The sequence below is a fragment of the Arvicola amphibius genome, chromosome 9, assembly GCF_903992535.2.
Source record: "Arvicola amphibius chromosome 9, mArvAmp1.2, whole genome shotgun sequence".
Taxonomy (NCBI): Eukaryota; Metazoa; Chordata; class Mammalia; order Rodentia; family Cricetidae; genus Arvicola; species Arvicola amphibius.
The window spans coordinates 121,344,164-121,371,497 of NC_052055.2; the positions used below are offsets into that span (position 1 = coordinate 121,344,164).

Here is a 27,334-nt window from a genome sequence, read left to right on the forward strand (position 1 = left end):
CTCTCTCATTCTCACCTCCATCTTCTCTCTTGAGCTTAGATTTCTCACCCTATGCCTCGCCTATCCCTCTCCTGCCTAGCTATTAGCATTTAGCTTTTTATTAGACCAATCAGGTTCCTTAAGCAGGCAAGGTGAAATAGCAACACATCTTCACATAATTAAACAAATAAGCACAAACAAATGTGACACATCTTTGCCTAGTTAATAATTTCCCACAACAGACTGGGACTGGGGCTACAGCTCAGCTGGTAGAGTGCTTACTGCCTGAGGTTTGCAAGCCTGATGATCTGAGTTCAACCCTCAGAACCTGAAGGAGAGAACCAACTGCATGAAGTTGTCCTCTGACCTACACTCTCTCTTTCTCACACACCCTCTCTCTCTCACACACATACACACACATACAAACACATTGTGGTACAGATGTGTGCACACTCACACACCACATAATAATAAATAAGCGTTTTGGTGGTTTAGTGTTGTTTTGGACCCAGTCTTTCACAAGGAACTATAGATCAGGTTGGCCTTGAACTCACAGAGATCTGTCTACCTGTGCCTCCCCAGTGCTGCACCACCACACCCAGCCAGCCATAAATAAGTGTTTTTGAAACCTTGAATAGGAATACTAAGAAAAGACACTGGGTTGGTTACCATATAGAAGACAGACTGCATCTGGCAAGCCAAAATCAAGTGATTTTGTGTGACTTCTGCCTTGTTCTCGAGCTCTATCTTTGGTCCTGGAGGATTCCCAGGGTCGCCTTTTTTCTTTCTTATTACTTCATTTATGTATGTATATATATGTGTGTGTCTGTGTGTATGTACGTGTTAGTACAGGTGCCCTCAGAGGCCAAAGGCATCCAGTCCCCTGGAATTGGAGTCACAGGAGGCTGTCTGCTGCCAAGCCTCGGTGCTAGAAACCAAAGCCAGGTCCTTGGCAGAGCAGCAAGAGCTCTGCACTGCTTGCCCGTGTGTGCAGCCCTCCAGGCCTTTGGAGCTGGGAGAGATGAGCACTGCACAGGGTGCTGGAGCTAGCACTCAGTGCCACGTCTCCTCTCCATGTCAGTGCTGCAGCCACTCAGTGAGTCCATGAGGGTTTGTAGCTCGGGTGGTAGGGTGCCTGCTGACATTCAAAGGCCCTGGGGTCCACTCTCCAGCACTCACAAACTGACAGAACGGCTTACACCTGTAATCCCAGCACTCGGGAGCTGGAGACAAGAGGATCAGAGGTTCAAAGTCACTCTCTGATATGTAGTGAGTTTGAAACCAGCCTGGGCTATATGAGACTCTGTCTCCAAAAACAAACAACAACAACAAAAACCCAAAAGCTAAGTTATAAAAGCATGCTGGAAACTAGGACACTATAGGAGCTATTTACATACAGGCTAAGTATCCATAGCCATTTTATTTTAAGGTAATTTTTTTCTGGTTTCTCAAGACAGGGTTTCTTTGAATAACAGCTCTGGCTCTCCTAGAACTTGTTCTGTAGACCAGGCTGGCCTCGAACTCACAGAGATTCGCCTGCCTCTGCGTCCCCAGTGCTGGGATTAAAGGCATGCACCACCACTACCCGGTTTAAGGTAACTTTTAAAGCCAAGCTACTGTCTTTGCTTAATTAAGTTATTTTGCTTTTCAGGCCTGACACTTAGTTTGCTGACAAGGCAACTGATTCCTCCCCTCAATATCACTTATGCTGCCTTCTGCTCTTCAGTCATTTATGTAATATTTGGATCATGCCATCAAATGTCCATCGGTGAGTTCAATGTCGGAGCCACAGGAGCTAGATGATATGTCAGTTATCTACTTGTTGCTTAGCAACCAGTGCCAGTTAGCTTTCAGTCACCATAAAGAAATGCTTGGGAACATGGACTTAAACAGGAACAGTTTACATTGGCTCATGCACACAGACACAGGCACATTCTCACACAGAGACACGTATGCACATATACACACACAGACACACATACACACATACACACATACACACATACACACATACCTGCAGACATAGACATGAATACACAGACACATCTTTGTATGCATGCACAAATGCACCCACACGCATACATACACACACACACACACAGAGGTATGCCCACAAGACACATGCACATACACACAGACACACACATGCACACACAAATACATTCACACACACAAATACAGACACATTCATGTGTGCACACATACACATGCATACACATACATACATGCACATGATTATACATATACACACATCTATGAATGCACACACATAGACACACACATATGGGGCAGGGGACAAGAGTTACTCCTCAAGTGCATGTCCTCAAGGACCTACTTCATCCATTTCCAGTAGCATGAACACCAAGACTTCAACATAGAAGCTTTTAGGGAGCATTTGAGGCCAAAGCGTAGTGTCTTAACCCCAAAACCCACATCTGTCCCATAGTGCAAAGTACATCAGTCATTCCCTAAGTCTCTCTCCATAGTCTTTACAGTTCCAGCATAGTTCAGAAGTCCTGAGGTTAAGGCTGTATGCCACCATGCCTGGCTCCATCCTCTTTAACTTAGTCTCGAGGTGCAGGCACAGTGGCTAAGCCTGACAGTGACTTCCAGCCAGCCTGCGCTTGTATCCCAGCCTCTATGCCCATGTTACAAAGAGGTGAAACTCCTGAACCACCAAACCTGTGAAGCCCCAATTCTCGTCCCTGCTCTCTCTTCCTTCTCAAGGATGATTTGTCAAACAGCAACAATAATAATGATTCCGTTTTTCTGAGCTTGCCATCTGTTTCCCACACTTCCTTCACAGGCCCCTTCTTCCTCGTGAGCGCTCTGATGATCAACGTTCTGAAGGAAAGACCATTCAACAACGGCCACCTGCTCATGGGAACGTTCATCAAGGATGACTTTTCTCTCCCGACCTTCTACGAAAACTATAACAGATCCTTGAGTGTGGTGGCAACCACAACTTTCCTGACGGGAGTTATTCAGGTAGGAACTGAATCTTTGAATTTGTAAAGAAGTAAAGAACAGATCCGTTGTGGTTTGACTGTGAAATGTTCTACTCCTGTGAGTGGACACTTGGTCCCCAGCTGGTGACACTGTTTGGGAAGGTTCCAGAACCTTTAGAAGACAGAGGCCCGCGGAGGAATTGGCTCCTAGGCAGGTCTGGAGGTTTTGTCAAGTCCCCCATGTTGTCTGTTCTTTGCTTCCTACTGTGCAGGACGTGAGTGCGGGGAGCCGAGCGCCATGGTGGACGTCAGCCCCGTCTCGCTGGGCGTTTAGTCACAGTGGTAACTCACACAGCAGCTGTGAAAGGCCCTCCCGCAACTCACGTGTCCAGAGTCGCAGTGGTTTGTCCCCTCTCCGAGGGCTAAGAGTGTACAAAATTTTAAAGTACAAGAAAGGGAGACTTGGGCTGGAGAGATGACCCAGTGGTATGGCAAGGATTTAAGAAAGTCCTATTGAATCGTTCTTTTTGTTGATGTCGTTGGTGGTTTTTTGAGATAAGGTTTCTGTCCTGGAACTCTGTATTTAGATCAGCTGGCCTCAGACTCACAGAGATCTGCCTGCCTGTGTCTCTAGAGTGCTGGGATTAAAGGTGTGCGCCACCAAGGCAGCCCCATTGAATCATTCTTAATACACAGGAGTCACAAGGCCGGGAAGTTTGATCTGGTGCTTGGGTTTGTTTGCTTGCTTGTTTGTTTTGGGACAGGGACTCACATAACCCAGGGTTCTAAAACTCACTTTATAGTCAAAGAGGACCTTGAACTCCCGATCCTCCTGCCTCCACCTCTGGAGTGCTGAAGCTTCAGGTGTGTGCCACCACCTCACATTCTCCCTCTCAGTTCCTCTTTGCGGTCCTCTGCCTTTGTGGAAAGTGGTGCTCCTCATAGAGTTGAGAGGGGCTCCGACCCAAGGCCTTTGGAAAAGATGGGTCCTGTGACTGTCAGTCTCTGTCGCTTCTTCCTCCACATCCATCTAGAGGGCAGAGATTCTAGGGGAGGAGCCTAACAGCTGCCAGTGTTTCAGAAGGAAAAGAATGTGGGCTGGTGCTTGCTGGGTAGTCAACACTCAAGGACCCCAGTTCCCTGGGGAAGGAGAGCCTAAGGAGCCCTCCAAGGCGCTCCTGATCTTTTGGTTGGGAATCTGTTTTGAGCAGAGGTCGTGGGCCCCTGGGGAGTTGAGCTGATGTTGCTGACTTGATAGCTGTAGGGTTACTATTGCTGAAACACTAGTGACAAATGCAACCTGGGGAAGAAAGGGTTTATTTCCATCATCGCTCCATATAATAGTTCATTACTGAAGTGATATGAAGGCAGAAATGCAAGCAGGGTAGGAACCTGGCAGCTGGAGCCGATGCAGAGGCCATGGAGGGCTGCTGTTTACTGGCTTGCTCCTCATGGCTTGCTCAGCCTGCTTTCTTATAGAACTGAGGACAACCAGCCCAGGGATGACACGGCCCACAATGGGCTGGGCCCTGCCCCATCAATCACTAATTAAGAAAATGCCCTAGGGGCTGGGGAGATGGCTCTTCAAGAGGTCCTGAGTTCAATTCCCAGCAACCACATGGTGGCTTACAACCATCTATAATGAGATCTGATGCACTCTGCAGGCAAACGTATATATAATAAATAAAGCAAATCTTTAAAAAAAATATTTATTTATTTATTATGTATACAATATTCTGTCTGTGTGTATGCCTGCAGGCCAGAAGAGGGCACCAGACCCCATTACAGATGGTTGTGAGCCACCATGTGGCTGCTGGGAATTGAACTCAGGACCTTTGGAAGAGCAAGCAGTGCTCTTAACCTCTGAGCCATCTCTCCAGCCCCAAAGCAAATCTTTTTAAAATAGAAAAAGGAAAGAAAGAAAATGCCCTACAGGCTTACAACCAGATCCTATGGGGTCATAGTCCCATTTGAGGTTCCTTCCTCTCAGATGACTCCAGCCTGTGTCAAGTTGACACAAAACTAGCCAGCACAATGACCCAAGTCTCTTTGATCTTTTGCTTTTCTTCCCAACTCCACAGCTGTCCATGGGTATGATGGGGATGGGCTTCGTAGCCACATACCTTCCGGAGGCAGCAATCAGTGCTTACCTTGCTGCTGTGGCCCTACACGTCATACTGGCCCAGATGACATGCATCTTTGGGATCATGGTCAGTTTCCACGCTGGTCCCATCTCCTTCTTCTACGTGAGTAAACTCAAACCTCTCCCAGAGTTCACACACCCCTCCTCTGGCCTAGAAGGAAAACTGGGCCTGAGTAGAGAGACTCCTGCCTGTACCAAGAGGGTAAGAGGGGCCCAGAAGCAACTCTGTCTCCTGCAGATTTAGGGTCTTGTTCCACTACAGAAGCTGACTGGAGCAACTGCTCACTTCACTTCAGCTTTTAAGCTAGAGGGTTTGCATTAAAATTTGTCCATGGAGCACCCCCTTAACTCCAGCACTCGGGAGGCAGAGGCAGGTGGATCTCCGGAAGCTAGCCTGGTCTACAGGGTGAGTTCCAGGACAGCCAAAGCTACACAAAGAAGCCCTGCCCCCACCCCACCCCCCCAAAAAAAGATTGATCATGGGGTCAGTGACATGATTCAGCTGGTAAAGTTGACTGCCAGCAAGTATGTAGACTTAAGCTACATACTTAAGCATCCCTGCAGCCCACCTGTTAGAAAGCAAGAGTGAACTACCAAAAGTTGTGTATACACACACACACACACACACACACACTCATATAATAACTAAACGTAAAAAATTTAAATTTTGTCAGGAAGTTACTATTTAGTTGTAAACAGAGACTGTCAGTTCATTTCCTGTCGCCCAGACCCAAATAATCACACAGATGTTATATTACTTATAATACTGTTTGGCCAATAGCTTAGATGTATTCCTAGGTAGCTTTAACATCTTCAGTTAATCTGTTTCTATTAATCACCACGAGGCTGTGGCCTACTAGTAAGGTTCCAGCGGCTTCTTTCTCCGTTGGCAGCTGCATAGCGTCTCCTTGACTGCCCACTCTCTCTATCTTTGTTTGAATTTCCCGCATGGCTTTATTCTGCCCTACCATAGGCCAAAGCAGCTTATTTATTAACCAATGGTAACAAAACATATTCATAGCATACAGAGGGGAATCCCACATCATTTCATTATTCTCCCTATCACATGCCACATAGCAGACTTGTATCCTAAATACGCAGAGTGTAAATAGCCCCTGAATGCAAAAATGAAACAAAAATTCAACTAAATAGCATTCATGGCCTTAAAAATAACATGGACAGGTTAACAGATAGAACTCTTGCACTCTGGAGGCAGAGGCAACATTTTTTATATAACAAGTTCCAGGCCAGGCAGGAATCTCCAACCCCCTAAATAGATTCTTAAGTCCTTCCCCTTACAATGAGTGTAAGTATAATAATCATAAGCATATTCTCTCCTGATTTAGCATTATCGCCTTTTAAAGTATCTACTCTTCAATTTAAAAACCAAAATAAAAAAAAAAAACATTTTAAGCTAAGTAAGGCTGGTGGCTCATTCTTGTAATCTCACTTGGGAGGCTGAGACAGGAGGATCTCGGGTTCAAAACCTGCTTGTGCTACAAGATTTGTTCAGGGCCAGCATGGGCCATTTAATGAGACCTTGTCTCAAAGAACAAAATAGAGGGCTGGAGACATGGTGCAGTGGAAGAGCACTTGCCCAACATGAGCGAGGCCCTGGGTTCAGTCCCCAGCATGGAGAAAAACTACCCAAACAACACAGCCCTCATACCTGCCCCTAGTGTTCCCGTAGAGCCCAGGCAGTATCCCTAAGGAAGCCTCTGCAACGTTTTCTCCTTTCAGAACATAGTTAACTACTGCATCGCTCTCCCCAAAGCCAACTCCACCAGCATCCTGCTCTTCCTCACCTCTGTGGTGGCTCTGAGAATCAACAAGTGCATACGCATTTCCTTCAACCGCTACCCCATTGAGTTCCCCATGGAGCTGTTCCTGGTAGGTGTCTCTACGGCCTGACTCCACAATTCCACCAGTGAGTCTAGACACTCGCTCTTGAAAGACGCATGAAACATATAACCTAGGGAGGCAAAGATAACACTGTAAAAAAAAGAACCGCAGGCAAGGAGATGGTTAAGAGTGTTTGCTGTACTTTTGACCCCAGCACTTGGGAGGCAGAGGCAGGTGGATCTCTGTGAGTTTGAGGGCAACCTGGTCTACAGAGTGAGTTCTAGGATGGCCAGAGCTACACAGAGAAACCCTGTTGAGAGACAGAGAGAGAGAGAGAGAGAGAGAGAGAGAGAGAGAGAGAGTCTGTGTGTGTGTGTGTGAGAGAGAGAGAGAGAGAGAGTCTGTGTGTGTGTGTGTGTGTGTGTGTATGTGTGTGTGTGTGTGTGTGTGTGCTGCTCCCAGAGGGTCTGAGTTGTGCTCACAGGACCTGCCTTCCCCATGACCCAGTTGCAGCTCCAGGAATCAGATGTCCTCTCCTGGCTCCATGGACACTCCTCCACACATATGCCATACACACAAACACATACATAAGAATAACATAAATCTCTTTTTAAAAGAATTGTAAGGAAACATTAAATCAGGTCAAAGCTGCTATAGGCTTTTGCTCTGTTTAAGAGTTATTATTTGGGTATAGGAGTTTACTGCATGTGTGCAAGGCAGCACCTACATGCCTTGTGCCTGAGGAGTCAGAAAAGGGGGTTGGATTCCCTAGACCTCGAGTTACAGACAGCTGTGAGCTGCCATGGAGGTGCTGGGAATTAAACACAGGTCCTCTGCAAGAGCAGCCATTGCTTTCAACCACTGAGCCATCTCTCTAATCCACTAAATACAGTTTTAAATGTATGCTATTCTTGTAAAATTCTCTTTGTGACTCTGGTTCTTGTTTTCTCTCTCTCTCTCTCTCTCTCTCTCTCTCTCTCTCTCTCTCTCTCTCTCTCTCTCTGGTATTTTTTTTTGTTTTTTCGAGACAGGGTTTCTCTGTAGCTTTTGGAGCCTGTCCTGGAACTATATCTTGTAGACCAGGCTGGCCTCGAACTCACAGAGATCCGCCTGCCTCTGCCTCCCAAGTGCTGGAATTAAAGGCGTGCTGCCCGGCTTCTCACTGGTATTTTAAAATAGAGTCTCACTATGTAGCCCAGACTGGCCTCAAATTCATAACAGTCCCCCTGCCTCAGCTTATCCAATGCTGGAACTTCTGCCACGTGCTATCAAACCTGGCTGTGACATGTCTTGTTTTTATTTTATTTTTTAATTTATTATTCTTTTTTTTTTTTGAGACAGAGTTTCTCTGTGGCTTTGGAGCCTGTCCTGGAACTAGCTCTTGTAGACCAGGCTGGCCTCGAACTCACAGAGATCCGTCTGCCTCTGCCTCCCGAGTGCTGGGATTAAAGGCGTGCGCCACCACCGCCCGGCTTTAATTTATTATTCTTATGTATAAGCCAAGCACACAAGCATCTAAGTTCTATAGAGCGTGGGGGAAGGTCAGAGAACAGTTTGGTGGGGTCGACCCTCTCCTTCCACTGTGGGTTCCGGGAATCAGATTCAGGTCATCAGCCTAGCACCCAGCAAGTGCTTTGACCTTTTAAATCAGTCGTGTGTTTTGGTTTTTTAAAAAATTTAGGTTTTGCTCAGGCATACTTGACCATAGGAATTTTATATACTTGCTTCACTTGGAGAGGTTTTGGCATGTTATAGGTTTGTCAAGTCAGCACCTCTGCCACCACACAGGTGTCTCTCCTTTGCTTCTTTGTCTTCATTTGAAACAGGTCTTGCCAGTCAGCTCTAGCTAGAATCCAACTCTCAGCCTACCCTCAAGTTCTGGGGTATAGACACAAAGCCCACAACCAGCTAACAGACACAGAGCCCACAGCCAGCTAACAGACACAGAGCCCACGACCAGCTAACAGACACAGAGCCCACGGCCAGCTAACAGACACAGAGCCCACGGCCAGCTAACAGACACAGTGCCCACGGCTAGCTAACACAGAGCCCACGGCCCGTGATCATCTTTTCATTGTGAGAACATTTAAGATCTATCTCTTTCCCAGTTTTCAAGCTCCAGTACACTGTTGTTAACTGCAGGCCCCAGGCTGTATCAGTGATCTCCACTGAAATGCTTATGTTTTTAAAATGTGAGAATGTGTTGTATGTGATGTGTATGTATGCACATGTGTGTTTGAGAGTGCTTGCCCATGTGAGCACATGTAGAGGCCAGAAGTTTCCTCCTCTGTTGCTCTCTACCTTGGCTTTTCTTTGAAATTTTAAAAGTTTTTTTTAAAAAAATTCCCTGTATGTATGCATGTCCAGGGAAAGTCTGTGTGAATATAAGTGCCGGCAGAGTCCAGAAGAGGATATTGGGCCCCCTGGAGCAGCAATCACAGATGGTTCTGAGCCAGTGATGTGGGTGCCTGGCATTGAACTTGTGTCCTCTGGAAGAACAAGCCAGTGCTCTTAAGCCGTGAGCATCTCTCCATCCCCTCCTCTTTGTTCTTTTGAGAGAGACTCTCACTGAACCTGGAGTCCTGATTAGCCAGGCTGGCTGGCCTTCGGGTTCTTGGAACACATGCAGTGGTGGGGCCTGTGCTGGAAGCCAGAGGAGAGAGAAGCTGCGGCACGCCTCAGTCCCCATCCGTGTGTCAGAGACCAGGCCACAAGGAGCCTGGAGAATCAAAACATAAGGCCTCTCTTGGCTTTCATGTCAGGACGGCCCACATTTCATTCCGTCATGCTGGGGCCTCTGCACCTCGCTTCTGGAGTCAATGCACAGTATTTAGTCATATTTAGTCATATGCTTCTCCTTTTAACTCCGGACAGATTCTTGGCTTCTCCATACTTACCAACAAGATAAGCATGGCGACAGAAAACAGCAAGATGTTAATCAACATGATTCCGTACAGGTCAGTCATTTCATTTGCCTTTCTTCTCTTTTGTTTGTTTGTTTTTGTTTTTTAAGATTATATATATATATATATATATAGTGTTCTTCCTGCATGTAAGCTTGCAGGCCAGAAGAGGGCACCAGATCTCATTAAGGATGATTGTGAGCCATCATGTGGTTGCTGGGAATTGAACTCAGGACCTCTGGGAGAGCAGCCATTGCTCTTAACCAATGAGCCATCTCCCCAACTCTGTTTTTGATTTTTTTTTTTTGAGACAGAGTTTCTCTGTGTAGCCTTGGCTATTCTGGAACTCAGCCTGTATACCAAGCTGGCCTTGAACTCAGAGATCCGCCTGCCTCTGCCACCTGAGTGCTGGGATTAAAGGCCTGTGCTATCACCAACTGGTGTCATTCCACCTTTCAAGATTGCTTCCCTTTATTTTTCTGTGACAGGGTCTTGCTTTATAGCCCAGGTTGGCCACAGGGATGACAGATGTTGCCTTCATGGCACTGTTCTTCCCTTCTGAGCACTCTCCCCAGGCCTCCCTGCACACAGCCCGGGTGGTGGGTGTCCCTGGCCGCACTTGGCACAGGAACAGTTCTCAGAGTTTCAACTGGGGTCAGGTGTAGAGCGGAGGTTGTGAACAATCAGGCCAGCACATCTCCTGTTTCTTCTTTACTCACCCTCTGTCACTCTTCTCATAAGAGAGCCTGTCAGCTGACTAAGACACCCGCTGGGAGCCCAGAACACAGAGCCTTGATTCTTTTCTCTGTAGGTATCATGGGTCTCACAGAGCCCCACCCTTGTCTGATTAACTTTCAAGAGCAGAACAAGAAAGCCAGGCATGTAGTGCCCATGTGTCATCCCAGCATTTGTGGGGAGGGGGCGGAGGCAGGAGGCTCAGGAGTTAAAGGCTAGCTTTGGCTACACATCAATTACCAGGCTAGCCTGGGCTGCTTGAGACCACCCCCCCCCAAAATAAAACAAACCAAAAGAGCTAGGATGAGAGATCCATTTTCTAGTGTCTCTGATAGAAAACAGGGTTCTGTGTTCAGGGGAGAACTGTTGCTTTGCCATCACCCACTTGAAGGTGATTACACAGAGTCCACCTGCTCTGCCTCCCAGGTGCTGGGTTCAAAGGTGTGTGTACCACCATGCCCAGCAACTTGCTTTCTTTTTAAAGATTTTTTTCTTCACATCTGTGGAGGGAGGAGCGTGCATGCCAGAGTGTGCACGTGGAGGTCAGAGGACAACTTAACAGAGTCAGGTCTCTCCTTATACTGTGCACGTCCCGGGAATCACGCTCGGGACGGCAGCCGTGCTGGAGAACATCAGTGAGCATTACCCCTGAGCGCTCCCTCAGCCCGGTTCGTATCCTTCATGACTTCCAAAGCACCCAGTTCACTTCAGCTAATCTTCCACCAAAAGATTCACATTTAGAGAAGAAAGCATTTCAAACTCCAATTTAAACATTCTTTATTTGAGCCACCCCCTTCTTTAATACATGGCTCCCAGGAATGGGTAAAACTGGATACTGTAACTTAACTCCTGTTATGCTCATGTTTCCTGGTGTTATTTTCTGTTGCTTTCAGTGGTGGTTTTGGCTTTTGTGATACAGGTAGTCCAGACCAGTGCTGAATTCCTGATCCTCCAGCATGCACATCAAGTGCTAGTACTATGGATGTGCTCTATAATGCCCAGCTTCTGTGTCCTTTTTAATCCTAATTTTCTGGTAAGAATTGAGCACAGGGTAGTGGTGCACACCTTTAAACCCAGCAATTGGGAGGCAGAGGCAGGTTGGGCCTGTGAGTTGGAGGCCAGCCTGATCTATAGAGTGAGTTCCAGGACAGCCAGGGCTACACAGAGAAACCCTTTCTCAAAAAGCCCAGAAAGAGTATGGCACAGACAACAGCAGGCGGGAGAGCCAGCGGTTCGTGTTGCTGAGTCTGTGTGGTCAATGGTGTTTGTCATTTACCTCTTTAGAACACCCACTTTCTCACCCACCTTCATAAATAAACAAAGAGGGGGAGGTGGGCTTTAGGCATGAACTAAGAAGTTTTAATTAGATAAGCTATTATTTGCTCTGCAGGAAAGTCTACCACAAAAATAGAGAAAGGAAAGATGGAACATATTGTGTCAGCATGAAGTTATATATATTTCATACATACATATCTATATCTATATAAAATCTCTCTCCCAAACCATTAGGATTTCTTCTCCTTTTTTTGTCTTTTCCTATCATGAATGATAAGCACACTTGAAGGTTAACCCTCTCATGTCCTGAGAAGAAGCCCAAGTGGTCCTGTCATATTAACAGTTTATAGGCTGGTCAGATCTCTTCCATTATAGCCATGAAAAGCGTTGGCTGGGAATGTCTTTTCCTATAATGTCTGCAGCTTCTTGAAGTTCCTATAAAACTGGCATGATCTCTTCCTTACACACTCGGTAGAATCCACCAGTGTAGCTAGATCGGCCTGGAGGTTTCACAGTGAAAGGGAAGGCTCTTAATTATAATTCAGCTTTAAGTGTGCGATTTTTAAAGTTTATTTTTGAGATAGGGTCTTAGGCAGCCTAAGCTTGAAGTCTGGCATTGAGCTCCTCCAGATTCTACCTCCCATGTTCTGGGTTTTTCACAGGCAAATGCTCATACCCAGCTTGTATGTTACTAAACAAAATGCCTATTGTGTCTCAGTCCCTTCTTGTGGTAAAATACTCTTTGGCAAAAGCAACTCAAGGAAGAAGGGGTTTAGTCTGGCTTTTCCTGCAAGTGCACAGCCTCTCATGCCAGAGGAGGTCAAGGTGGCAGAGCTTATGGTGGCTGGTGACAGGGTAACCTGCGTCAGGAAGCAGAGGGCAAGGAGTGCATGCCATGCTCAGCTCCCTTCTGACCAGGGAACAGCACTGGCCACAATGGGCAAATCTTCCCACCTTAATCAATGCCATGGAGGGAATCCCCACCACGACCACATGCCCGGAGGCTCATCTCCCAGGTGACCAGATACTTCAAGTTGACAGTAGCCACCAACCATCACACCGTGTGATCATTGTGTCTACTTTGTGTTATCTGTCTCTCCTGGAGAACACTCCATTCATCTGAGCCATTCAAAGTATCTATTCATTTATTCTGAATGATCAAACACATTGGCATAAAGTTATTTGCACCACTCCTTCATCATCTTGTTGATATCCGCAAGATTCATTCTTTACCGTACACAGTTCAATGAGCCAGGTGTGATGGTGCACAGCTATGGCCCCAGCCCTGGGGAGTAACTCCAGGTCAGCCTGGGATGTCTAAGGTTCTGAGTCAAAAAGTAAAAACAAAACAGTCCAGGGGAGAAGGTGCGGTGGAATTTGTGTGGACCTGGAAGGGAGAAGAGCCCTGTCCTAAGAGGGTGAATAGAAAAGGACTCGTGGAGCCGCTGAGCTCTAGAGCATCCAGGATGTAGGTCAACCTCCCCACACACCCCAGGATGCTCTCAGACAGCAGCAAAACATCCTCCTTCAATCACATCTGGCGCTTGCCCCACTTTAAGGTAGGAACTGGGACCAGTTCCTTTGTAACTTGGCTCAGTTCATTGGCCAGCTGCTGCCTCCATTGCTCTGTCTGTCCTGCGGCCTGCCTGGCATGAGGAGGAGTGGGAGAGGTGCAGTAAGGGACTCCCCGCCACCCGGCAGTAATCCCAGTCTTCCGTTCCAGCTTCGTGTTCCCGGAGACTCCAGAGTTCGGCATCCTTAGCAGGGTTATTTTACAAGCCATGTCTTTATCTTTAGTGAGCTCCTTTCTGCTCATATCTCTGGGCAAGAAGATCGCCAGCTTACATAACTACAGAACCAATTCCAACCAGGTGAGGGATTCTTCTCTGCTGTGAGCCTCACACCAACTTTCATTACTCTTTCACCGGCCACCAGGACCATAATCTGACTGTAATCACATAAGGGTTCTGAGAAGTGGAGGATGTGTAACTTTGAACACGCTTGAACTCATGCAACACGTTATTTCCCTAGAATAGATATGGGGCAGAGAGGCAAAGGAATTAACCAGGTGGGGTGGCACATGCTTGCTGTCCCAGCACCAGGGAGGCAGATTGGCCAGTAGCCAGGCAGGAAGTATAGGTGGGGCAATCAGGCAGGAAGTAGAGGCAGGACAACGAGAATTCTGGGAAGAGGGAAGTCTCAGTCTGCAGTCGTGACCCAGCTGCAGAGAAAGCAAGATGTGACTGCCTTGCCAGGAAAGGGACCAAGCCATGTGGCTAACACAGACAAGAACTATGGACTAATATAAGTTATAAGAATTAATAAGAAGCCTACTAGTTAATAAGAGTTACTAGGCCAACCAGTTTATGATTAATGTAGACCTCTGTGTGTTTCTTTGGGACTGAATGACTACAGAACCGGGTGGGACAGAAACCTCTGTCAACACTTCCCTATGGCCGAAGAAGGCAGGTGCATGCTGGGGCACCAGAACCATGTGATAACACATACGGAACCAGGCTGCCTGTCGTTATGACAATACCCTCCCTGCCTTTGGCCTTTGCTTTTATTTTTTAGGAAAAAAATCTCCAACTACTCTGAAAGTGGTACTTTCTCAAAAAGTCAAGAGGGACACAGAAGCAAGTGGTGCCCCAGCCAGACACTTAGGTTAGTGTAGAGGGGGGGAGAAGCCACCACTGAGCTCTTTCTGTGTGTCTGAGTCCCAGGGGTCACGGGAAAGAGGAAAAGGCAAGCGTCAGTTTTATTACTTTCATAAAGTACTTCCGTTATGGTCAGAGGCTAGGGCAGAGACCCAGCATAATCTAGATCAGATTGGCCCTCGCTGTACGCTTCCTGAGGCTACGTCCAAGTGCTGTCGGAAGGGAGGGGCGTAAGAACCCTAACAGCAGTGTGCTTCTAGCTCAAAATCAGATTCCTCAAAAAAATGTGGGCTCAAAGGCTCTGCTGTTTCTCCACAGGATTTAATAGCCATCGGCCTTTGCAATGTGGTCAGCTCTTTTTTCAGATCGTGTGTGTTTACGGGTGCCATGGCCAGGACTATTATCCAAGACAAATCCGGAGGAAGACAGCAGGTGTGTTGAAAGGGAGTCCTGTCCCTAGGGTGTCCCCATAAGGAAAGAGATGCACGTCTGTGCCCATGGCTGTCTGCATGTCTGTCTATAGAAGGGCTTCATCTGGGTTGATTTCATTGTAATGTTCTAGTCAGTGGAAAGACTCTGGGAAGAGTTTGGGTTCCACGCTCACATTAATTTTTGCTCATATTTTGTCTTAAAAGTTATTGGGGGGTTGGAGAAATGGCTCAGCAGTTAATTGCTACTCTCCCAGAGGACCTGAGTTCAGTTCCCAGCACCCACATGGCAGCTCGCAATTGTCTGTGACTCCAGTTCCAGGGTATCTGGCATCCTCATAGACATGCATGAAGGCAAAACACCAGTGCACATAAAATAAAAATAAATTATTTTTTAAAAAAGTTATTGGGAGAGGCACATGGTAGCATATGCCTGTAACCCCCAGCACTCATCCCCTGCCCTATTGGGGGTCTGGAGAGATGGCTCAATGGTTAAGAATATAGAGGACCCAGGCTTGATTCCCAGCATCCACATCAGGTGGCTCACAAACATCCGCAGCTCCAGTTTTGGGATATCCAGCATCTTTGTCTGGACTCCTGGGGCACCAGGCATTCACATGGTGCAAATATATGCATGCAGGCAAATTCTCATCCAGATAAAATAAAAATCACCTTTAAAAAGATGAAACAAGCCGGGCGGTGGTGGCGCACGCCTTTAATCCCAGCACTCAGGAGGCAGAGGCGGGCGGATCTCTGTGAGTTCGAGGCCAGCCTGGTCTACAGAGGGAACTCCAGGACAGCCAGGGCTGCACCATGAGATCCTGTTTCAAATACAAAACAAATAAAAGATGGAACAGCACTGAAGCTGGGAAGTTGTCAAAGCTCCCGGCAACACAGAGACAGATGGGGCCTTTATTTACCCAGGAAGTAGAATGGGTGGAACTTCAGGCTGCCAGCAAGGGGTCTGCTTGTGTGAGGAGAGGCTAAAGTTCTGAAGGAATACGAGCCATATATCTTAGGAGAGCCATAGCCCTAAGCGGTGACAGGAAGGATTACAGGGAGAACTGGAACTCTGCAGTCAGCAGTCACATGACACTTAAGAAGTACCTACTAAGTGTGGTCCACACCACTAAGATCCTAAAAGACAGGTGTGCTCAACCCTCAACTCCTAAGAAATGCAAATGGCGCACTTCCCAGCAAACAGAAGGCCTCAGTTGCAGACAGGGACCAGCACACTCCTGACGGTTTCTCTCCAACCGGCTCTATCTCCTCAGTTTGCATCTCTGGTAGGCGCAGGTGTGATGGTGCTCCTGATGGTGAAGATGGGGAACTTCTTCCACAACCTGCCCAACGTAAGTGGGACTGAGCGGCTGGAGGAAGTCAGGAAGGGTGGGATCCCGGGGCGGAGAGATGGTTTCCAGCACCTACATGGCAGCTCACAACTTTCTATAATGACTCCCCAGGGATTCGTTGCCCTCTTCTGGCCTCCTCAGGCACTTCATGCATGTGGCACACATACATACATGCAGGCAAACACGCATTCACATAAAAATAAATTCATCTTCAAAGGAAGAAAGATGGAATCTTGGTAGAGCGTTCTTGCAGAGAATTGTATTTGCCTGGTTCCCAATCTTTTTTCTTAAAATAATGACATCTTGGAGCCAGGGAGATGGCTCAGTGGGTAAGGGTGATTGATATTCAGCACCCATGGAAAAAACAGGTGCGACTATATGCACCTGTAAGCCCAGTGCTAGAAGGAGGAGGGCAGAGGCAGGAGGATTGCTGGAGCCTGATGACTAGCCAGCCTAGCTTAAAAAAATGGTGAGTGGTGCCACACGCATGTAATCCCAGCGCGCAGGAGGCAGAGGCAGTCAGATCCCAGTGAGTTCAAGGCCAGCCTGGTCGACAGAGTCAGAGTGAGTTCCAGGACAGCCAGGACTGTTACACAGAGAAACCCTGTCTCGAAAAACCAACAGGAAAAACAATTGGTAAGCTTCTGGTTCAGTGAGAGACCTTGACGAAGGAGAGTGTGGGGAATGGCGAGGAGTGAGAGCAGGGCCTTTGAGGTTCTCCTCCGTCCTCTGAGTAACTCGTGGACCAACTCAGACAGCAGTAATCGTGGCAGTGTCTCCATTGTAAGTTAAACATTAAACATGATTATTTGGGATCCATGTCTGTATGTAATACATGTATATATTCATGTAAAGCAAGATCATGCTAAACTCACAGTGGTGGTCAAGAAAGAGTCACATCTGGTCTCATTAAGCTGCAAGTTCAGCTGTAAGTGTGGAGACTCTGTGAGTAATGACAGAGCCAGATTCAGAAACGTGAACCCCATTGCTAGTGAGACTCACTTAGCTGTTTCCAGAAGGCTTTTGTCTGCCTTTGTGTCTGCACTTGGTCCCTCCATTGCTGTCACACAGCCTCTTAGTTATGCAGAGCATTAGAAGACAGGCCTGCAGATTGACTCCTGGCTCTGTGTTCAGCTGGGTGTCTCTGCTTCAATGTATCTCTTCTTCCCTTTGCTTGAGACATGACCTGATCTTTAACCATATTGTGTGTGTTTATTACACCTGTAAGCAAGTGACTCTAAGCAAAATACAGGCTGACGCCCAGATACACAGAACATAGCAGAATGTTAGCAGTGGCTGTCTCTTCAGTGATGGAAATAACAGAGACATACACTTATAATTCTAGCACCCAGTATACAGAGGCAGGAGGATTGCCTGCTAGCCTGATCTATGTAGTGAGTTCCAGGGTAGCCAGAGCTACACAGAGAGACCTTGTCTTAAAGAAACAAAAATTTTTAATGACATTATATAGGAATGCAATTAATTTCTAATGAAGCAAATGTTTCCCCTTAATATTCAGAAAGGACACAGCTTTGCTGTGTGTGGCTTTATGATAAGATTTGTTTCCTAGGGCTATTCCTCGCCTCAGGTTAAAAGAAAAAGAATCCAGTGAGGCAGCAGTGGCACACACTGTTAGTCCCAGCACTAGGGAGGCAGATGGATCTCCGTGAGTTAGAGGCCAGCCTGGTTTACAATGTGAGTTTCAGGATGGCCAGGGCTACACAGAGAAACCTTGTCTCCAAAAACAAAAATAAAAACGAAACAAAACAAAAAAACAAAAAAGGAAAGGAAGGAAGGAAGGAAGGAAGATGAAAGAAAGAAAAAGAATTCTACAAGCCCCTGTGAAGTTAAGATGCCTTCTTTTTCTGCAATTTCTGACACTGTTTTTTTTGGGGGGGGGGTTATTTATTTATTATTTTGGTTTTTCAAGATAGGATTTCTCTGTGTAACAGCCCTCGCTGGCCTGGAACTCACAGAGACCCGCCTGCCTCTGTCTCCCGAGTGCTGGGATTGAAGACGTGCGTGCCTTCCCCGTCAGACTTGACACACTATTGAGGAAACTGGAGAAAGACGGAGAGGGCTTTTAGTGTTTGAACCGTGAGCCAGATCTTGGGCGTGCTGTTCATTTCAAAAAATGAAATAAAATAAACTCACACAGCACTTCTAGAGGCAAGGCTAGATTTTGTGGTTCCTTTGTGCAGACTTGGGAATGCCGTCGCTGAATGGAGAACCAGGCAGTTAGGGTGGTTCATCTTTCCCTCACAGGCTGTGCTGGCAGGGATCATCTTGAGCAATGTGATACCCTACCTTGAAACCATTTACTATTTACCCAGTCTGTGGAGGCAGGACCAGTACGACTGTGTGAGTACAGCTGCCAGGGGGATGGAGAGGTTGGGGGGAAGACGGATGGAGTTGGAGCCTGCAGGGGGAACAGAACCAGCCGGAGCCGAGCTGCAGGCAGCATCGCTAAACATCTCAGAAGGGGCCGTCAAAGGCTTTGTCTCTTGGTGCTCAAGAGCCTAGAACCTACTAAGAAAGCTGGGCGTTGTGACACACACTTAGACTTCCAGGACTGGAAAGGCAGAGGCAGAGGGATCCCTGGAGCTCGCTGGCCATCAGCCTAGCCTATGAGGAGCTCTAGGCCAATGAGACCCAGTCTGAAAAACACAAAGTATATATAGTTCCTCTGGTCTCCACATGCAAACACACACATGTATACTCACCTATGCACACACATATGACTCCCACACTAACATGAGCGCTCACATACATACACAAAAGAAATAAAATTTTAAGCTGGACGGTGGTGGCACACACCTTTAATCCCAGCACTCGGGAGGCAGAGGCAGGCAGATCTCTGTGAGTTCAAGACCAGCCTGGTCTACAAGAGCTAGTTCCAGGACAGGCCCCAATGCTACAGAGAAACCCTGTCTCGAAAAACTAAACAAAACAAAACAAAATAGACTAAATGTGTATAATAACTATTACAGACATTTAACTATCATCCAGGAAAGAAATAAAGGGAGAGATATCAGGACTCTATCAGAGAACATCCAGACAACCTCGAGGGCCAAGTCTTCTGTGACAGGCTGGCACCTCTCTGGTCTGCTCATTTTCACGGTCTCCTTCCCCTCCACCCTTTCACACAAGGTTGTTTGGATGGTGACGTTCTCCTCCGCGATCTTCCTGGGACTGGACGTTGGACTGCTGATTTCCTTAGTCTTTGCTTTCTTCATCATCACTGTTCGTTCCCACAGGTACTCAGCCTCTGGTGGGTGGAGGACAGCCACGGCCGGGCCAGGGCGCTGGGACCTAAGACAAGCTCGTTTCCTTCCAGGACCAAGATCCTTGTCTTGGGTCAGATCCCCAACACCAACATTTACAGGAACGTCAATGACTATCGGGAGGTAAGGAGCCAGTCCAGGTATGGGGGAGATTGCTCAGTGGATAAAGCCGGTCCACTTCCTCTGAGCTCACTGGGATCTCAGTCTTGGGAGGCAGGAGAGGACATCCCTGGGACAAACTGGGTATCTAGACTCAATGAATCCTAGAGCTCTGGATTTCTGTGAGAGACTCTGCCTCAGTCAACAGTGGACAGCAATTGAGGATGACTCTTGACCTTAACCTCTGGCCTCCACACACACACCCCCTACACATCAGTGTACTTGCACTCCTGTGTGTGCGTGTATGTATATGTGTGTGTGTGCGACACACACACATATACATGCACACACACACACACACACACGGAAGGGGGTGTGGAGAATGGCCAGCTCAACCCCAAACCCTTCACCAAGGCACTGCAACCCACTCACTGGCAATGGGCTCCAGAGGACAGGTAGTGTCCACACCCCCTCCAGCCAGCAGGGGGCCCTCTCACTGTGGACTCCAGGGAGAAGAAGGCTAGATAGCAGTAAGACACGGAAGAGTACGGGGTGGCAGTTATGGAGGTGTTTGCTTGCCTTGGACCTCAGCGAGCTAGCAAGAGGTTCGTAGTGAGGAGAGAGAGAGAGAGAGAGAAGGAGAGAGAGAGAGAGAGAGAGAGAGAGAGGTCGCTAGGAGGGGGGTCTTTTCTAGCCCTCAACTCACTGAGGCCAGAAGTTCTCTTCCTTCCCCCTCCCAGCCCCAGCCCCCCAGACAGAGTTACTTTGGAGCCTGTTCTGAATAGCCAGAACTCGCACTGTAGACCAGGCTGACCTCAGACTCACAGAGATATGCCTGCCTCTGCTTCCCCAGTGCCAGGATTAAAGGTGTGCGCCACCACTGCCTGGCTAGGCCAGAAGCTCTTGAGGAGCCATTAAAGCTGTGTGGTTCTTACTCCCTGAAAGAGCAGAGGCCTGTGCCCCACCTCAGCGTGTCTTGCAGGCGATGCTCATCCCTGGGGTGAAAATCCTGCAGTGCTGCTGCTCCATCACGTTTGTCAATGTGTACAGACTGAAGCACAAGCTGCTAAAGGAGGTGAGGACCCACTGCCGGCCAGGCCCTCACGCCCTGGGCCTCTGTCTCCACCGCCTGTTCCCTGTGTGACCCCTCTTCTGTCTCCCAGGTCAACATGGTGAAGATGCCTCTTAAAGAAGAAGAAATATTCACCCTCTTTAGTGATAGTTACACCAATTTATCAGAAAACAAGATCTGTAGGTGTTTCTGCGACTGTGAAGAGGTGGAGCCGGAGACCAGGGTGAGCCACGCCTGTCCTTCCTACTTCTCCACCCGTTTCCTGTAAAAAGGAAACAGCCATCCCCTTTAAGGAAAAAACAGTCCATTCCACACACACGAATGCACTAAATAGACTCTGGCTATGGAGAGAGAGCCATATGAGGTTGGGAGTGATGGTGGAGGTAGAAGAGAAATTGGAGTGGAAGAATGTGGGGTGGGTCTGATCCCAACAACATAGTGTGTGTGTGTGTGTGTCTTGTCTGTCTGTCTTTCTTTCTTCCTTTTTTTCTTGTTTTTCAAGACAGGGTTTCTCTTTGTGGCCCTGACTGTCCTAGAACTCACTTTGTAAACCAGGCTGTTCTTGAACTCAGAGATCACCCTGCCTCTGCCTCCCAAATACTGGGAGGCAGGTGGTGAATCTTTTCACCGACTGGCTATCTTTTAATATTTTAATATTAATATTTAATATTTAATGTTTAATACATGCACATATACACACATATATCACACACATGCACTTGTGCTTGCCTGCACTCAAGCACATGTGTCAATGCACATATTTTTTTTATTAATTTTTTTTGGCAGGACTCACTATGTAGCCCTGGCTGGCCTTGAACTCACAGGATGTCACCGTGTAGTCCAGGCTGGTCTCAAGCTCACAGTAATCATCCTGTGATATCACAAATCTTAGAATTACAGACGTGTGTACCGCACCACACTGAATGGCTTTAAAGTTTAGCAGTCCATAGCTAAGCTTGTTTTGCTTATCTATTCAACCCCCAAAATGTGCAAGACTGGTTTAAAGCAATTCATGGGGTTTAAAATTAAATTAGGGAGTCAGCTCTCCAGTAATGTGACATAAAGTTAACATCTTTCACATTTCTGATTTATATAATTCAAGCATAAAATTTTAATATCTTCTCCTTTCTAGATGGTAAATGGTGGTACAATTTGAATTTTTTAATTTATTTATTTATTATGTATACAATATTCTGTCTGTGTGTATGCCTGAAGGCCAGAAGAGGGCACCAGACCCCATTACAGATGGTTGTGAGCCACCATGTGGTTGCTGGGAATTGAACTCAGGACCTTTGGAAGAGCAGGCAGTGCTGTTAACCTCTGAGCCATCTCTCCAGCGCACAATTTGAATTTTTTTTCTTTTTTCTTTTTGTTTTTGTTTTTGTTTTTTTTTTACAATTTGAATTTTTTATTTTTCAATTTATGTATATGTCTATGTGTATGCATATGTATCACGTGTGTGTTTGTGTGTCTGTGATGTATGTATATATGTGTGTATGTATGCATGTGTATATACAGCATGTGTGTATATGTATGTGTGTGTATGTATGTGTATGGGTTGTGTGTATGATGTATATACATGTGTATATATATATGGTATATGTGTGTATGGTGTGACTACATGGTGTGTGTGTATGGTGTATGTGTGTGTGTATGGTGTGTGTGTTTATGCATGTGTGTATATATGGTGTGTGCATATGTAGGCACTTACACAGGTCAGAAAAGCATCAAATCCCCTGGAACTGGAGTCACAGATGATTGTGAGCCACCTGAAATGGATGCACGGAATTGAGCTCTGATCCTCTTTGGGAGCAGCAGTGCTTTTAACCACTGAGCCATGCCTCCAGCTGGACTAGGAAAGTAACTAGGAGCGGTGCAGTACAGCAGCAGATGAGTTTGCCCCCCCCCCCAACAGTGTTTAGCTCCTCTCAACACAGACGGCTCTGGTGTACAGAGAGTGGCACGGGCTGCTGAGAGACACTGACGCTAGTACAGGGACTTGGCAAGGACCCCGAGGCTCTCAGGATCACCAGAAGGCTGCTCTCAGTCAGGCACAATGCGGTGAAGGGTGAGGAAGAAAGGGCAGGGGAGTGATCATGAATCCAGTCACACTCCATTTGCAGAGGCCATGCTAGGACCTTGCACAGTGCGGCACTTCCTGCTCTTGGTGTCAGCTGCCCGGGTCTCTCAGGAGACTGACGGCAGTCGTCAGAGATAAAGACAGGCTTCCCAGAAATGGCCCACTGCAGTCCTAAGAAGGCTGAGGAAAGACTGTTGCACACATGCAAGAAGGTACTGAGGAAAGCCTGACAGAGCACGTTACAGGTCTGAAGAAATGGCGCAGTCGCTGATTGACAGCACGCACTGCTCTTCCTGAGGATCTGGGCTTGGTTTCCAGCACCCACAGAAGGTGGCTCACAACTGCCTGTAATTGAGTTCTAGGGGAGCTGTCACGTGCTGTATTCAGCCTCATGTATATGCTGTGTAATACACATAGGCACATTACATACATACACATGCATGTAGAAAGAAAGGAAGGGAGGGAGGGAGGAAGGAAGGGAGAGAGAGAGAGAGAGAGAGAGAGAGAGAGAGAGAGAGAGAGAGAGAAAGCACCTTAGGAAGTCAATGAGGTAAAGCTTCAAAGGGGAGATGGGGGAGCTAGGGGACACACTGCCTTTGCGTTTGCCCTGCTTGAGCCTCACCAGGGCCCCGACTTCCCCTGTCACCCCAGGTCGTCTACACAGAGCGATATGAAAACAAGCAGGAGCATGACCACTCGTCCATTAACCTGATCCGCTGCTTCTACCTGGGCAGCATGGATACGAGTGAGACCACCTCCGAGGAGCAGATCCCCTACACGGTGTCTTCCACGTCGCAGAAAAATCTAGGGCAGAGCTATGAGGACATGGAGAAGGCCTGGCTGCCCAGCAACGTCTCAAGGACCAGTTCACTGCCTCCGCCTGAGCCCTCAGAAAGCATAGCGCAGAGTCGGTCCAGATCCGTCATCGTCCCTTACTCAGAGTCGGGTGCGCAGCTCAGCACCCACACCATCATCCTGGACTTCTCCATGGTGCACTATGTGGACAGCCAGGCTTCGGTCGTGTTAAGGCAGGCACGTACCACAGAGACCTGGCCCTAGGCTCTGAACCCCTCCCACACATAGCCCCATCCCAGTGTAATTCTGTGAGTCATGGTGTTGCTCAGATCCTAGAGACGGGGACACCAAAGGTGGTGTAAAGTCAGTCAGAATAAGAAGGACATGAACCGGCGCTGGTCTGCGGAACTAGAGCAGTTAGTTCCCTGGGCATGGTTCATTCATTTCTCAAGGTTGGGAGCAGAGCTTCTTAATATCGCTGAGGCAGTATCTGTCCCACCCACTGTGGAACTCCAGGACAGCTATGGAGGACCAGACACCCCTGCCCTCCCACCCTCCCCTATCCTCCACCTTTCAGCTGCTCCTGGCCCTGCCTATGGGGTGTCAAGAGGTCCTCCTCCTCTACTCTCTGCCGAGCCTCTGCTTCTGCCACAGAGCAGACAGCAAGGCTGCCTGCTTACCATGCTGGCTTTGTTGTTTTTCCTTTTCCTTTCAGACACTTCTCTCTGTCCCACCCTTGCCCACAATGGCTCCCTCCCAGCCCCCATGGATCTGCCCATTGTGAGCTGCGCTCCTTTGATGGGCATGCCCTCTTCTGACTTGGATCCAGGTTTATGAAACCTTCACACTCCTCAAGAAGTAAGCTTCTCTCTTAAGGGAGTCTGGCTCCTCTTTGAGCTGAGGCGTGAGAAGCTTTTCAAAGCCGGAAAACCTGTGACTGGCTGTGCAAGGCGGGCTCCCTAGGGTTCCCGAGCTAGCGCTGTCCCTCTGCCCCTCATTCCTGAGATGCCCAGTGTCTGTTTCCTCAGCAGCAGCCCTTAAGAGTTAACATTGTGAGCGTCCCTAAGACTGGAGATGTGGCTCAGCTGGCAGAGCACTTGCCCAGCACGCTTGAAGCTCTGGGTTCCTTTCCCAGCACCAAAGAAACTGGTTGTGGTGGCACACACCTATAATCTCAGCGCCTGGGGGTGGAGGCAAGAAATTTGGTAGCTCAAGGTCATCACCAGTCACTTGGTGAGTTTAGGCCTGAGATCCTTCTTTATTTTTATTTATTTATTTATTTATTTTTGTTTTTTCAAGACAGGGTTTCTCTGGGTAGTCCTGGCTATCCTAGGACTAGCTCTGTAGACCAGCCTGGCCTTGAACTCAGAGATCTGCTTGCCACTTCCTCCTGAGACCTGGGAATAAAAGTGTGTGCCACCACTGCCCAGCAAGATCCCCCTTTTTTTTTTTTTTAATAGCCCTGACTGTCCTGGAACTTGCTTTGTAGACCAGGCTGACTTTGAACTCTCAGAAATCTGCCTATCTCTCTCTCTCTCTCTCTCTCTCTCTCTCTCTCTCTCTCTCTCTCTCTCTCTCTCTCTCTCATTTTTTTTTTTTTTTTTTGTTTTTTTTGTTTTTTTGTTTTTCGAGACAGGGTTTCCCTGTAGTTTCTAGAGCCTGTCCTGGAACTAGCTCTTGTAGACCAGGCTGGCCTCGAACTGAGATGCGCCTGCCTCTGCCTCCTGAATGCTGGGATTAAAGGCATGCGCCACCACCGCCCGGCTCTAATTTTCTTATTTAGACAGGGTCTCACACTGTGTAGCACTGTTTGGTCTGGAACTCTGGAACTCACTATGTAGGCCTACCAGACTGGCCTGGGACAAGCAGAGATTGGCCTGCTTCTGTCTTCCAGGTATCGGTGTTAAGTGTGTGCTCCACCACGCCCAGCCCTCACCACCCATTTAGATCCAAATGTATTTGATGTGGTCTCTTTCCCAAACTTTCCATCGTAGGCCTTCGTGCGAGGCCAGGCTGCCTTCCTCTCGTCTGGTGCTATACTGATTCCTTTAGAGTGACTGAGGTCACGTGATTGGATGCAGTCTGCAGGATGGCTGCTCCACATAGGCACATCTTTGCCTTCCATCCTCCCAGCAGCCCCCATAACAGCCCTGTTTGGAAAAGTCCACGGCTTGGTGCTTCAGAGCGTCAAGCACCTGGCTTTCCTAGCTCTTCTCATCTCCCCTCTCTTGCCTCCCGTTAGAGGCACCCACACCTGACCCACACAGGAGGCCTTGTGGTCTAGGCAAACCGGGATCCTCTGCCGTACAGCTGTGAGACGCATGGTCTACAGCTCTGTCCTGCAGTCTAGGCTTCCTCATGCTTCTGCAACGGTCCTGTGCATTTCTCACTGTAGGAATTTTTTATGGTCCACTTGCCCGAAATAAAGAAAATGGGGTGGAGAGATGGCTCCGCGGTTAAGATGGCTGCTCTTCCAAAGGTTGCTGGTTCAGTTCCCAGCACCCACATGGCAGCTTACAACTGTTTATAACTCCAGTTCCAGAGGGCTGAATGTCGTCCTCTCTGCCTTTATGTGCACCAGGCACACCCTGCAGACATACAGACTCACACACATGAATAAAAATACAACTTTTTTTTTTTACAAGGAGGGTAACTCTTTGTAACCACTATCTAGAATGTTCCCAAAAGCATCCTCGCCCCATGTATCCTGAGCTGCCTCATGTAAGCATCATCATGGGAACAGTCTTCCTACTTGGGTTTTAAGCACCCCTCCCCATCACGCCCCACCCACATGAGATGCACTGATGGGTATTTGTGTTCCCAGCCATGGTACTCAAAGGCCCACTCACCCAATGCTCCTGGGTTTGGAAGGAAGGAGTAGTGAACGGCCGCTGAGGCGTTAGACCCAGCCAGTGGGTCATTTCTGGTGCGCATGCAACGCTCTGACTCAGGCTGTCTCTCTCCCTGCAGATCTGCAATGCCTTCCACAATGCCAACATTTTGGTGCTCATTTCAGGGTGTCACAGTGAGTACCCTTCCCCCGTGTGAGAGATTGTGTGTCTTGTCCCCCAGTGCTCTGCTCCAAGGCGCTGACACCTGTGTGTCTGGCTTTGGTTTGTAGCCTCTGTGGTCAAGTCATTGGAGAAGAATGACTTCTTTGACCAAGGCATCACGAAGGCCCAGCTCTTCCTCAGCCTCCACGATGCAGTGCTGTTTGCCTTATCAAGGAAGATGCCCGAGCCCTCGGAGTTAAGCACGGATGCAACTGAGACTGTGATCCATGAAACCTACTCAGAGTCAGACAAGGTGGGGGAGAAGTGGGGAGAGGGGGTGTCTGATGAGAGGTGAAGGGTGTTCACGGAAGGCTGGGCTGCACCCGTGCCAGAAGCTGACGCTGAGCACAGTGGGTATTAAGTTCCAACATCAGTCTTGAAGGCCACACAAATGTTAGCACCTGCTGACCTCTATTGAGTGAGCCTTCCCCATTCCAGCTTGAGAAACTATTTTCACATAAACATCTTGTGAAAACGTGTATAGCTTAGGGGTTTGTTGCTGCTCTGTTGTTCTGCTGGCACACCATGCTGTTTTGATCGGCATCACTTTAGAATACATTCGAACACTGGTTCTAGTTCCCAATTTCCTAACCCATTATTACCATTATTCTTCAGGCTCCGTCCTGTCCTCAGAGAGGCAAACAAAATCTCTGTCAAGAATCACCCTAAAATACAGAGGAGGTTGAGAT

The 27,334-nt window shown here is 47.9% G+C and overlaps 1 protein-coding gene across 1 annotated transcript in view; it reads left to right on the top strand.

Moving 5' to 3' along the window:
• Positions 1-27,334, top strand: part of Slc26a8 (solute carrier family 26 member 8) — a 41,775-nt gene that overhangs the window by 12,402 nt on the left and 2,039 nt on the right. Inside the window, exons 3-18 of the mRNA XM_038343849.1 lie at positions 1,631-1,747; positions 2,786-2,967; positions 5,009-5,173; positions 6,811-6,960; positions 9,787-9,869; positions 13,549-13,696; positions 14,801-14,914; positions 16,185-16,262; positions 18,528-18,623; positions 19,413-19,519; positions 19,600-19,669; positions 20,628-20,720; positions 20,809-20,940; positions 23,449-23,829; positions 26,563-26,617; positions 26,714-26,898. Coding sequence (XP_038199777.1) covers positions 1,631-1,747; positions 2,786-2,967; positions 5,009-5,173; positions 6,811-6,960; positions 9,787-9,869; positions 13,549-13,696; positions 14,801-14,914; positions 16,185-16,262; positions 18,528-18,623; positions 19,413-19,519; positions 19,600-19,669; positions 20,628-20,720; positions 20,809-20,940; positions 23,449-23,829; positions 26,563-26,617; positions 26,714-26,898 — 2,156 coding nt within the window. The remainder of the gene's footprint in view (positions 1-1,630; positions 1,748-2,785; positions 2,968-5,008; positions 5,174-6,810; positions 6,961-9,786; positions 9,870-13,548; positions 13,697-14,800; positions 14,915-16,184; positions 16,263-18,527; positions 18,624-19,412; positions 19,520-19,599; positions 19,670-20,627; positions 20,721-20,808; positions 20,941-23,448; positions 23,830-26,562; positions 26,618-26,713; positions 26,899-27,334) is intronic.